The sequence below is a fragment of the Salvelinus namaycush genome, chromosome 12, assembly GCF_016432855.1.
Source record: "Salvelinus namaycush isolate Seneca chromosome 12, SaNama_1.0, whole genome shotgun sequence".
Classification (NCBI taxonomy): Eukaryota; Metazoa; Chordata; class Actinopteri; order Salmoniformes; family Salmonidae; genus Salvelinus; species Salvelinus namaycush.
In genome coordinates this window covers 33,012,622-33,025,768 of record NC_052318.1, presented here as the reverse complement: position 1 = coordinate 33,025,768, position 13,147 = coordinate 33,012,622, and the positions used below count along the sequence as shown (strand labels likewise).

Below are 13,147 nucleotides of genomic sequence, written 5' to 3'. Positions count from 1 at the left end.
GTCAGTCCCCCATATACTGTATGATATGACCCAGTCCAAGCCTGTTGGTTTGTATGAGAGATGCATGTGGTGCACTTCCTACAGATTTGATCACTCTTTTGTTGCTGCGAAAATTTTCCTGCAAACTTGTAGTGTATTTCTGTTTTAAAAATGCTTCTAAAGTTTGTAATCTCCACTTTGAACATCTCAGACTTGATTTGCCCTAACAAAAAATGTATCAACCCCTACAAAAATGCTCATTAATTATAATACACATAATAATTCACATTTCCTGTTGCTGCAGGATTATTTTCCTGCTGTAGCAAAATGAGCGATCCTACATCTGTATACAATGCCTGCTGTGTTTGTGATGTTTGTGTCACTGTATTGTTAATATAGGCTGTTTGTAGCTCTTAGATTTTCCTGGGTAGGTCTGTAATGTTGTGTGTTATCTGTGCTGCGTGCTCCAGGCAGGCTTAGGCCCATCTCCATGCCAGTGGAATATAACTGGGTGGGAGACTATGAAGACCCGGCCAAGCTGAAGAGAGAGAGCAGGAGAGGTGAGTGGGAGGCCGGGATGGAGAGAAAGGGAGAGATAAAAAGAGAGGGGAGACAGAAAGAGAGAGCTATAGCAGCAGAGGTGAGTGGGTGGATATCTCTCATAATTGGGTTTTCTGCCTCCCCATCTCAGATGTCTTAGCCAAGGGACTAGGAAGCTGAGCAGCCAGGCAGGGCTCAGTGCATAATAGATATGATGCTGAATTAGCTATCCTCCTCTCTATCTGTCCCTCTTTTCCGGTCTCTTCTTTCTGTGTATCTTTGTTAGTCCCTCCTACTCTCTTTCTCTTTCAATCTCACCCATTTCTCTCAGTGACTCTCTGCCTCTCTCTCTCTTTGCTTTTGGGTCTTGAAGGTATGTCGTTGCCTTGGCAACTGTAACCAGGCTCTTCCTAAGATTTGCTTGGTTTGATTGATTGCTGCCAGGCCTGGTGGCAAGCAGAGTAGGAAGAGAGCGAATGGCCTTGGTTCAGTCTGAGAGGCAGCCACTGTGATGTTGTGTTTTTAATTCCCAATGGCAGTCAGTTTATTTTCCCCCTGGGCTTTTCAGCTTCAGTGAGGGTGCTGTATTATCCGTATATTTGGCAAGAGGCAGTATCTTGACGTATTGCCTAAAGGCAATATTTCTTTCAATTGTTTGGGAAGATGTCTTGCAAATATCAGAATAATGACAATCCTTTAGAAATGGCTCTGTTGGTTCAGTACAATAATGGGGTTTGAGTGAAGCCTAGGCATTTGTCTGAATGACAAGACCGAGTAAAGCCTCAGAGCCCTAAAGCTGAATGCCTGGACACACCACAGGATTACACAAAACATAAATTACACTGCCCAATGACATGGCTCTCAAAACTAGCCTATAAGAGTCAGATGGAGGATGTTCATCAGGGGCCTTGCTGTAGCCTCAAGGCCCTAATGACATGACTAAGTCCACAAGTCACACAACTGTCCCTTTTCATCCAAGCAATCATTACACAATCTCTAGAATTGGCTTTTGGCTTGTTTTTCACTGTTGTTTAAAGTTTGTAGTGACAAAGTAACAGCACAATGACTATTCAGTAGGTAGAAATGATTTACACATAGTAGGCCGATATAATCAAATGGCGTTAGACAAAGTGATCTAATTGCTGGCCTCCCCTGCTCTCGTAGAGAACTCCCTGCTGTGCTATGTGAATCAGAGTGAGGACAAGGCCATGCCAGAGGAGTACCTGACAGGACGCAGCAGGAAGAAGAGTGACAAGGGCAGCCCCGCCCACTACGCCCTCCTCCCAGCCCTCCAGATGGAAGTCTCCACGTCCGGCTCTGACTCCGCCTCCCTCTACCATGTAAGTCCCATTGGTCCCAGGGCCCTGAGACAACACTGACGCTTTTTTTTGTTGTGATTATGATTAGATATATAGAGGTCTGAGCACAGTGGTTTGATATCTCTAATTTTCCTGTGTGTTATTTTGTAGATGTTTGAACGATCCTCGCTGCGCTCAAGGTCTAGGAAGAAGAGTAAAGGTCAGTTATTCAAAACCTACAGTCCACAACGCATGTACATTTTCAAATATACACTACATACCTTAAATGTAATCTGATGCAGACCACCCAATACAGTTGTTTCATCGATACTCCTCTCTCCTCCCTACAGCTGGTGACTCTTTGTCCTCCATCAGTAAGAGGCGTATCTCATGTAAGGACCTGGGACGGGGGGACTGTGAGGGCTGGCTGTGGAAAAAGAAGGATGCTAAAAGCTACTTCTCCCAGAAGTGGAAGAAATACTGGTTCATCCTGAAAGATACCTGCCTATACTGGTACATGAATGAGGAGGTGAGTGTGTGAGTGATACTGACAAACTTGCTAATTTGTTGTACTGTGACTCCCTCTCTGCATCGTCTCTTGATTATCTTGTGAAAATGTTAACCATCCCTCTATATTTTTTGTAACTCAGAAAAGTAATGTTTGTCAGACTCAGAACAGTGTATGATATTATGTTTTTTCCTCCCTCAGGATGAAAAGGCAGAGGGCTTTGTTAGTCTCCCAGAATTCAAGATTGATCGTGCATCTGAGTGCCGTAGGAAGTAGTGAGTACATGCATTTGTATACAATAAATTAATATGTGAGTCTTGTAGTCTGTTTGTCTGTGTGAACCTTGGCATGTGTTTGTTTGAATCTATTTAGAATGCAGTGTGTGAGTCTTTAAATACAATATATGTTCAGTATATGCAACCTGTGTTTGTGCCCCAGAATACTTACAGTTAGTGCTGAGCGATTAACCGACATTTCATTTTTTGTTGTTGTTATTAAACAACTAATTGACCGACGTCGGTTCAATTACTTGAATTCCATTTAGTTTGTTTTTTGTGAGCCCAGCGTGACGTTGCTCTAGAGAAATCTTTCAAAACAGAAATCAAGTCAAGAACTATGTGGAACGCTGGGCTAAAGGGAGTTGTAGTTCGCAAATATTCAACCTAATTTAGCTCAGAAACGTGGTAATTAACTATAATCCTATAATCCATTGCGCCAGTTTTTTCTTTTTTGGACAGAGATGGATCAGAGGGGAAGAGGCGAAGCGAGAGGTTTTACTCTCGTCAAAATCTGTCCAAAATAAGCCCAATGCGTTTCTATGGGCTTATTTTGGATTTAAATGTGTTGCCTGCCTTCCTGCCTTTGGGACAACGACTCCCATGGTTAGGACGGAGACAATAGCATCTCGCCATTATATACAGATCTCTGGATGGACACACTTTTACGCAGGGGCGCAACTTTCACTGGGGACGGGGGGGACATGTCCCCCCACATTCTGAAATTGCATTTATGTTCCCCCCCAGTTTTATCATTGGAATGTGATACAAAATGAGGCAACGGTGTGCTTTAGGATTTTGCGGACGCCCCCGAGAGGTCGGGTAGGCTGTTTGGAGTGTTTATTTAACTGGATAGAAAAAGAAAGGTTAGATCAGTGTTGCATGTTCGTGGGTTTCCAGATAAATTGGACTACTTTGATAACAATGTATTGTTATCAACAATGTATTGGCCGCGGGTTGCAGGTTTTTGGGCTATTTTTATGTTGCACCGCGGCCGAATGACATTTTTCTTAAAAAATATATATTTTACTGTGACCTGCTGCTGACAGTCAGGCAGTCTGTTGCTGAATGAGTGAGTGGCGTGGAGGGCCGGAGGAGTGTGTGCGTGTGTGTTGAGAGAGCACTACATTTATTGGCTGTGTCACGTGAGCGAGAGGAGAGAGAGCAGCACGCGTGCACATTGTGACAACTTTTTCCCAGTTGTAGGTAGGCTATTTAGATTGTCATTATGGAGACACCTATTTCCAACCCTTTTTCCCAGTTGTAGGTAGGCTATTTAGATTGTCATTATGGAGACACCTATTTCCAACCCTTTTTCCCAGTTGTAGGTAGGCTATTTAGATTGTCATTATGGAGACACCTATTTCCAACCCTTTTTCCCAGTTGTAGGTAGGCTATTTAGATTGTCATTATGGAGACACCTATTTCCAACCCTTTTTCCCAGTTGTAGGTAGGCTATTTAGATTGTCATTATGGAGACACCTATTTCCAACCCTTTTTCCCAGTTGTAGGTAGGCTATTTAGATTGTCATTATGGAGACACCTATTTCCAACCCTTTTTTCCAGAAAACATATTATTACACTAGAACTAATGCACATCAATAAATAATGGAGAAAAAGCACTGGAAAATTACTTTAGGCACACTAGAGCGCATTACATAAATTCGCTCAGAGGTGGTTTAAACTGCATTCTAATGTTGACTGCTTAAATAAAACGGTATCAAGCGCTTTATGCATGCGCAGTTCTTGGGTCTCAGGGGCTGCCCGAGTGGAAATTTGAAATGCAAGTTATGGAACTTCCTCACATAGTTGTTTTTATGGGGAAAGTCCTCAATGAAACTGACATTAGGCTAATGTGGAGAATTATACATTTGCCTATGTTGGCTATCAAGTAGCCTATTAATGTATATGCCATTGTAGGCTACCATTTAATAAAATAAATATGTTGAAATGACGAGTTATTGCAAATCAATTTGTGTCACTTGTTTAGCCTACCTTTAGCTGGCAAACCAATTGAATAAATAGACTATGACTTCATTGTATTGTTGTTGTAGACTTGTGTTATTATGAATGCATTAGATTGACGGTAACAGTAGTCAGATTAGGCCAGGGGTGCACCTTTCACTGGGGACATGTCCCCCCACATTCTGAAATTGCATTTTCGTCACCCCTGTTTTATAATTAGAATGTGATACAAAACGAGGCAACGGTGTGCTTTAGGACCATGCGGATGCCTCCGAACGGTCGGGTAGCCTGTTTGGAGTGTTTATCTGACTGGATAAAAAATAATATATATGATTATGTCCCCCTCACTTCTAAAACCAAAGTTGCGCCCCTGGATTAGGCAACAGGTAAAACAATTTCAAAAAAATAAACACTGGCTGTGGTTGACAAGCATTTTCAATTCATATACATATACAGTAACAGTCAAAAGTTTACTCATTCAAATCAAATCAAATCAAATTGTATTAGTCACATGCGCCGAATAAACAGGTGAAATGCTTACTTACGAGCACCTAACCAACAATGCAGTTTTAAAAAATACGGATAAGAATAAGAAGTAAAAGTAACAAGTAATTAAAGAGCAGCAGTAAAATAACAATAGCGAGACTGTACCGGTACCCCCCTGTATATAGAGTCAATGTGCGGGGGCACCGGTTAGTTGAGGTAATATGTACATGAAGGTAGAGTTATTAAAGTGACTATGCAACAAAGAGTAGTAGCGGTGTAAAAGAGGGGGAAAGGGGGGGGCAATGCAAATAGTCTGGTTAGCCATTTGATTAGGTGTTCAGGAGTCTTATGGCTTGGTGGTAGAAGCTGTTCAGAAGCCTCTTGGAACTAGACTTGGCGCTCCGGTACCGCTTGCCGTGCAGTAGCAGAGAGAACAGTCTATGACTAGGGTGGCTGGAGTCTTTGACAATTTTTAGGGCCTTCCTCTGACACCGCCTGGTATAGAGGTCCTGGATGGCAAGAAGCTTGGCCCCAGTGATGTACTGGGCCGTTCGCACTACCCTCTGTAGTGCCTTGCGGTTGGAGGCCGAGCAGTTGCCATACCAGGCCGTGATGCAACCAGTCATGATGCTCTCAATGGTGCAGCTGTATAACCTTTTGAGGATCTGAGGACCCATGCCAAATCTTTTCAGTCTCCTGAGGAGGAATAGGTTTTGTCGTGCCCTCTTCACGACTGTCTTGGTATGCTTGGACCATGTTAGTTTGTTGGTGATGTGGACACCAAGGAACTTGAAGCTCTCAACCTGCTCCACTGCAGCCCCGTTGATGAGAATGGGGGCGTGCTCGGTCCTCTTTTTCCTGTAGTCCACAATCATCTCCTTTATATTGATCACGTTGAGGGAGAGGTTGTTGTCCTGGTCTCTGACCTCCTCCCTATAGGTTGTCTCGTCGTTGTCGGTGATCAGGCCTACCACTGTTGTGTCATCGGCAAACTTAATGATGGTGTTGGAGTTGTGCCTGGCCGTTCAGTCATGAGTGAACAGGGTGTACAGGAGGAGACTGAGCACGCCCCCCTGAGGGGCCCCTGTGTTGAGGATCAGCGTGGCAGATGTGCTGTTACCTACTCTTACACCTGCGGGCGGCCCGCCAGGAAGTCCTGGATCCAGTTGCAGAGGGAGGTGTTTAGTCCCAGGGTCCTTAGCTTATTGATGAGCTTTGAGGTAAAACAGGTAAATCAAATACAAAACAATAAACACTGGCTGTTGTTGACAAGCATTTTGAATTGATATACATATACAGTACCAGTCAAAAGTTTGGACACACCTACTCATTCAAGGGTTTGTCTTTATTTTTACTATTTTCTACATTGTAGAATAATCGTGAAGACATCAACACTATGAAATAACATATATGGAATCATGTAGTAACCAAAAAAGTGCTAAACAAATCAAAATACATTTTATATTTGAGATTCTTCAAAGTAGCCACTCTTTGCCTTGATGACAGCTTTGCACACTCTGGCATTCTCTCAACCAGCTTCATGAGGTAGTCACCTGGAATGCATTTCAATTAACAGGTGTGCCTTAATTAATTAGTTAATTTGTGGAATTTCTTTCCTTCTTAATGCGTTTGAGCCAATCAGTTGTGTTGTGACAAGGTAAAGATGGTATACAGAAGATAGCCCTATTGGTAAAATACCAAGTCCATATTATGGCAAGAACAGCTCAAATAAGCAAAAAGAAACAACAGTCTGTCATTACTTCAAACATGAAGGTCAGTCAATGCGGAACATTTCAAGAACTTTGAAAGTTTCTTCAAGTGCAGTCGCAAAAACCATCAAGCGGTATGATGAAGCTGGCTCTAATGACGACCGCCACAGAAAGGAAGACAGAATTACCTCTGCTGCAGAGGATAAGTTCATTAGAATTACCAGCCTCAGAAATTGCAGCCCAAATAAATGCCTCAGAGAGTTCAGGTAACAGACACATCTCAACATCAACTGTTCAGAGGAGACTGCAAGAATCAGGCCTTTATGGTCGAATTGCTGCAAAGAAACCACTACTAAAGGACACAAATAAGAAGAACAGACTTGCTTGGGCCAAGAAACACAAGCAATGGACATTAGACCAGTGGAAATCTGTCCTTTGATCTGATGAGTCCAAATTTGAAATGTTTGGTTGTGTCTTTGTGAGACGCAGTGTAGGTGAACAGATGATCTCTGCATGTGTGGTTCCAACCGTGAAGCATGGAGGAGGAGGTTTGATGGTGTGGGGTTGCTTTGCTGGTGACAATGTCTGTGATTAATTTAAAATGCAAGTAACACTTAACCAGCATGGCTACCACATCATTCTGCAGCGATATGCCATCCCATCTGGTTTGCGATTAGTGGGACTATCATTTGTTTTTCAACAGGACAATGACCCAACACACCTCCAGACTGTGTATGGGTTATTTGACCAAGAAGAAGAGTGATGAAGTGCTGCATCAGATGACCTGGCCTCCACAATCACCCGACCTCAACCCAGTTGAGATGGTTTGGATTGAGTTGGACCGCAGAGTGAAGGAAAAGCAGCCAACAAGTGCCCAGCATATGTGGGAACTCCTTCAAGACTGTTGGAAAAGCATTCCAGGTGAAGCTGGTTGAGAGAATGCCAAGAGTGTGCAAAGCTGTCTTCAAGGCAAAATATATTTTGATTTGTTTAACACTTTTTTTTACTACATGATTTCATATGTGTTATTTCATGGTTTTGATGTCTTCACTATTATTCTACAATGTATAAAATAGTAAATATAAAGAAAAACCCTTGAATGAGAAGGTGTGTCCAGACTTTTGACTGTTACTGTACATATTGTCGTGACTTGACTTTAATATTAATCTGGAGACTGTTATTTATCAAATTAACTAATTATCTTTAATTGTTACCCGATTTTAAATGAATCATGTAACAATTAACTGATTTGGATCTGGGGCAACTCGAGAGCGCTCTTTAACTAGTTAAAGAAGAGATGGAGATGGAGAGAGAGAGGGACAGAGGCACTTAACATTGGTACATTCAGAAACTACTCTCACCTACAGTAACCAAATACTTTGCACATGAACAGCCGCCCACTTTGAGCAAGAAATCATGAATGTATTTACGTGAAATGCCTGGGTTCACCCGGGGATCTCTCGGGTAAACAGGGCAGCCTTGGAAAGGGCGTTGGGCCTTTTCGCAGCACGCTTGTAAGGCTCTGATTGTCCGAAATGGTTCCAACAAGTCTTCTACTGTTGTCCTTCTTTGAAGTTGTTCGGTATCCGGTAACTTGTCGTGTAGTCCTGAACAGAACTACAGAGTTGACTTTCCTTCCATTCACTCTTGAAGAGGCTTCTTTGAAGATAGGCTAGCCAGCTGTATCGATGGTTTGAGCACAGTAACAGGATGATCCTACTTAAATTCGCTTTCTAAGACACTTTACTTAAAACAGCTAATCACTCGTACCAATGATTGTCTGGGAGGTGAGTTTATCGTCTCCACCTCGTGTTGAGATTCAAAGTTCAAATCACTTTAAATGCGCAGCTGCAGCTTCATGCTTTTCTGGTCCAACCCATCATTTATACCTTTTGCTGGAAAGGGGTGGTTCCGGCAGGCTGGCATGCTCCTTGACCTCACTTCAGGGCGGTGACTACTCACTGTGCAAAGTTCATGGAAAACAATTATCTCTTATAGCTACTCAAATCACACCCCTCACAAAGCAAAAACACTTTCATAATTGTTCATGTTACATGCACAATGCATAGTATAGAAACTATAGAATGGAAACTAAAATAATTAATATTTGGAGGAAACACAAATTTTGCTTCTAATGTCATTACAAGATACACTGATATTCCTTCTTAATTGGCTCGATAACGTTATGGAAAAAGGCTTTATTGTATATAGAAAAATTAGGCTAGTTTTCAGGTCTTTTGGGTGGGTTTAGAGGTGTCATTGGGCTTGACATTTTTTGCTTGACCTGGCAACCCTGGGTTAGATAAACACAGACCACATGAGAGAGGAATGTTCACAACACAACGACGAGAGGGACAGAGACAGTTCGTGAAAGTATATCTTATCTACGTTGAAGAACTAGTAAAATAATTTTGTCAGACAGTTCTGCAGCATAGGCTACTTAGGCTGGCTAGCTAAATAGGATGACTGAAGACAGTACAGTATGGGGAGCACACAGATAAAGTTAGGTTTGGCTGCTAGTGCCTGAGCAGAGATGAGATGACTTGAAGAAATGAAAAATAATAAAGTCATCAAATCAAACAAAGTAATACACATAACTGAAATATTTTATTATTTCATAGTAATTTCCTATTTTTCTATTGGTGTCTACCCAATGTGGACGTGACAGAGAATGGAATATTTTAAATGTTTTGGCAATTAAATGCTCACTATTTTTGGCTTTGGAATGTCCATTAAAAAGCTGTATTTCATAATGTATTTCATAATGTATGAAAAACTTATCGAAACCAAAAACCGTGATTATTTAACCGAACATAACCGACCTCAAAAAGCACTAACCGCTCAGCACTATTTACCGTATGGTATAATCTGTCCCTGACCACATGTTTCTGTGTTCCAGTGCTTTCAAGGCCTGCCATCCAAAGATCAAGAGTTTCTACTTTGCAGCAGACAATGCGGATGACATGAACAGGTGAGAGTCACTGTCAGACATTATTACTGTAGCTAACACGGAGGGGAGACAAGCAGAGACAAGGAGGTGAGAAAAACTGAAAGGTTTTGACAAATAGGGCTAGGCAGATGACCAGGTGAGCTGATGTGAGATGCAAAAACAGCAGGAGATAACAGAATGGTGTGTGGTGTGTGAGATTTGGAATGGGGTCATTAATGTTGTTCCCTCACAGGTGGCTGAGTCGTCTGACCATGGCAGTGGCAGGTTACTCGGAGCAGGAGAGGATCCGACAGGACCAGGGTGAGAATACGTGAATACACATTAATATAGTTGACAATAATAGAGGCTAAGAGCTGCTTCGTTTGCCCTACGTCTACTTTAGAAAATCCTCCACATTGTCTCTTTCTGATGGTGACGTGTCCTCTTCTCTGCTTCATCCTTGTCATCATGACCAGACTACTGGAGTGAAAGTGACCATGAGGACATGGAGATGCCTTCAACCATGCCCAAACAGGACAGCCCTCCTCCCCCCTACGATACCTACCCCGGGCCCCCCTCGGTAAGTCACTCTTTCTGTGAAAAGCTACTCTGTGCATAGTTTTAATCTGGACTCTTCCCTCTTTTCTAATCCTCCTGTTATTTACATTATTGTTACAATGCCATTATATACCTCTCTAGCTGAGTCTCTTCCCTTTACAAAAAAATATTCAGGTATATACATTAATTACCAATGCTATGCCATGACACCTCTCTGTCTGGTTCTCTGTAGGTGTCCCAGATGAGTCCATACCTGGAGCCCAAACACGGACGCCTTTCCTCCTCTGAGACCTTCCAGTCACGCTCCTCTCATGAGGAGTTCCACCCCGAGCCACAGGAGGGAAGCAGCAGCGGAGGCGGCATCTCGCCTGGCCAGAAGTCCTCCAGCCAACGGCGTTCGTGGCAGGACCTGATTGAGACGCCCTTGGGCAGCACGGGGCTACACTACCTGCAGACACTGCCCCTGCCCCTGGAGGAGGCCCTGCTGTGTTCCCCTGGAGGAGGAGGTCTGTCTGTGGAGTACCGCCGCCAGTCAACCCTCCCTGCCCAGCGCAGCCTGCTGCAGGAGCACTATGGCCCACTGCCCCTGCAACTCAGCCCCAGTGTCCCTGTAGAGGCTGTGGGGAAACCACGTAGCTTCACCCTGCCCCGAGACAGTGGGCTCCATGCCATTCTCTCAGCCTCGGCCAGCGCCTCTGACCACAGGGACCACGACCACTACCAGCTGGCCAGAGACACAGGTGAGACATTACTAAGACATGACTGAGACACAGGACAAAGACGTGACAGCCATGACACCATGAAATAGAGAGTCATGGCACCACGAGACAGAGAAGAAAGAGATGTGACAACAACCTTAACCTCTCTCTCCCTGTTACATTCTAGGATAACTTGATGTGTAAAAATAGTTTTATATACTTACATGGAAATTACTACTTATAGGGTTATAACCTGGTATCCAATGGTGAATGATGTTGCTAATTATAGGCATTGTTCAGACACAGTCTGTGTCACAGACATTGCTGATTGTCTGAGATTTAGACCAGCCCCATCCCCCATCCCTACAGATCTCCAGGACACCATTCTAAAGTGAGGGGAAATCTTAGTGTCCTAATTGACACTAATTCATCCTGGCAGCCCGGCCCCCTCCTCGATGTCTTCCACACACACACACACACACACACACACACACACACACACACACACACACACACACACACAGCCATGATAGAGACATCGCTGTGCCCCGCCGCAGTGTTTGGGGAGATGGGGCGAGGAAGAATCCTTTCAGCCCATGTTAACGTTGAATTTTGAAGAGGACAAAGAAACATGCCCAAGGGGCCTTTTTTCCTGTCCTAATTTCTCTGCCGCTCTATCACTCACTGTCTCTACTACTCCCTCTATAGACTCTAACACAAAAACATGCAGCAAATACTGCATGATACACTTCAAGAGGCACAGCCCCACAGCTTCACAACTGACCCCCAAAACAAATGTATTGCTGACCCCTAAAACATGTATTGCAAATGCACAGCAAAGTATGACAACCACCAGACACAAAACCTTTGGTTAAGTTTGAGTCAACATACACTACATGGTCAAAAGTATGTGGACACCTGCTCGTTGAACATCTCATTTCAGAATCATGGGCACTAATATGGACTTCGTCTTCCCTTTTCTGCTACAACAGCCTCTACTCTTCTGGGAAGGCATTCAACTAGATGTTGGAACATTGCTGTTGGGACTCGCTTCCATTCAGCCAAAAGAGCATTAATGAGGTCAGGCACTGATGTTGGGTGATTAGGTCTGGCTCCCAGTCAGCATTCCAATTCATCCCAAAGGTGTTTGATGGGGTGAGGTCAGGGCTCTGTTCAGGCCAGTCAAGTTTTTCCACACCGATCTCGACAAACTATTTCTGTATGGACCTCGCTTTGTGCACTGTTGCCACAAAGTTGGAAGCACAGAATAGTCTAGAATGTCATTGTCTGCTGTAGTGTTAAGATTTCCCTTCTCTGGAACTAAGGGGCCTAGCCCGAATCATGAAAAAACAGACCATTATTCCTCCTCCACCAAAATTTACAGCTGTCACTATGCATTGGGGCATCTAGCGTTATCCTAGCATCCGCCAAACCCAGATTTGTCCGTTGGACTGCCAGATTGTGAAGCGTGATTCATCACTCCAAAGAACGCGTTTTAACTGCTCCAGACTCCAATGGCGGCGAGCTTTACACCACTCCAGCCAACGCTTGGCATTGCACATGGTGATCTTAGGCTTGTGTGCAGCTGCTCGGACATGAAACCCCATTTCATGAAGCTCCCGACGAACAGTTATTTTGCTGACGTTGCTTCTAGAGGCAGTTTGGAACTCTGTAGTGAGTGTTGCAACCGAGGACAGACGATTTTTACACGCTACGTGATTCAGCACTTGGCGGTCCCGTTCTGTGAGCTTGTGTGGTCTACCACTTTGTGGTTGAGCCGTTGTTGCTCATAGACGTTTCTACTTCACAATAACAGCACTTACAGTTGACACCTCTGGAAACTTGACAGTCTGACTTGTTGGAAAGGTGGCATCCTATGACGGTGCCACGTTGAAAGTCACTGAGCTCTTCAGTACGGGCCATTCTACTACCAATGTTTGTCTACGGAGATTGCATGGCTGTGTGCTCAATTTTATACACCTGTCATTAACGGGTGTGGCAGAAATAGCCGAATCCACTCATTTGAAGGGGTGCCAGATAAGATAAGAGCTATGTGGCAATAGCACCATAAGAGGGCAGTATATGTAAAGGATAGCATGGGACATTCCACAGTAGCAGCTTACTGTGTGTGTTCTGCCTGCCTATGAGGAAATGCAGTATTGTTCTGAACTTCCAGGAGTGAGAGATCTTGATGCACATGCA

General features: G+C 43.8%; 1 protein-coding gene across 1 annotated transcript in view; it reads left to right on the top strand.

Moving 5' to 3' along the window:
- The window catches only part of LOC120057485 (connector enhancer of kinase suppressor of ras 2-like), a 52,764-nt gene that overhangs the window by 29,949 nt on the left and 9,668 nt on the right, over positions 1 to 13,147 (top strand). The window contains 9 exon segments of the mRNA XM_039006089.1: positions 450 to 539; positions 1,684 to 1,859; positions 1,989 to 2,031; positions 2,168 to 2,346; positions 2,527 to 2,600; positions 9,660 to 9,731; positions 9,943 to 10,010; positions 10,166 to 10,269; positions 10,480 to 10,987. Coding sequence (XP_038862017.1) covers positions 450 to 539; positions 1,684 to 1,859; positions 1,989 to 2,031; positions 2,168 to 2,346; positions 2,527 to 2,600; positions 9,660 to 9,731; positions 9,943 to 10,010; positions 10,166 to 10,269; positions 10,480 to 10,987 — 1,314 coding nt within the window.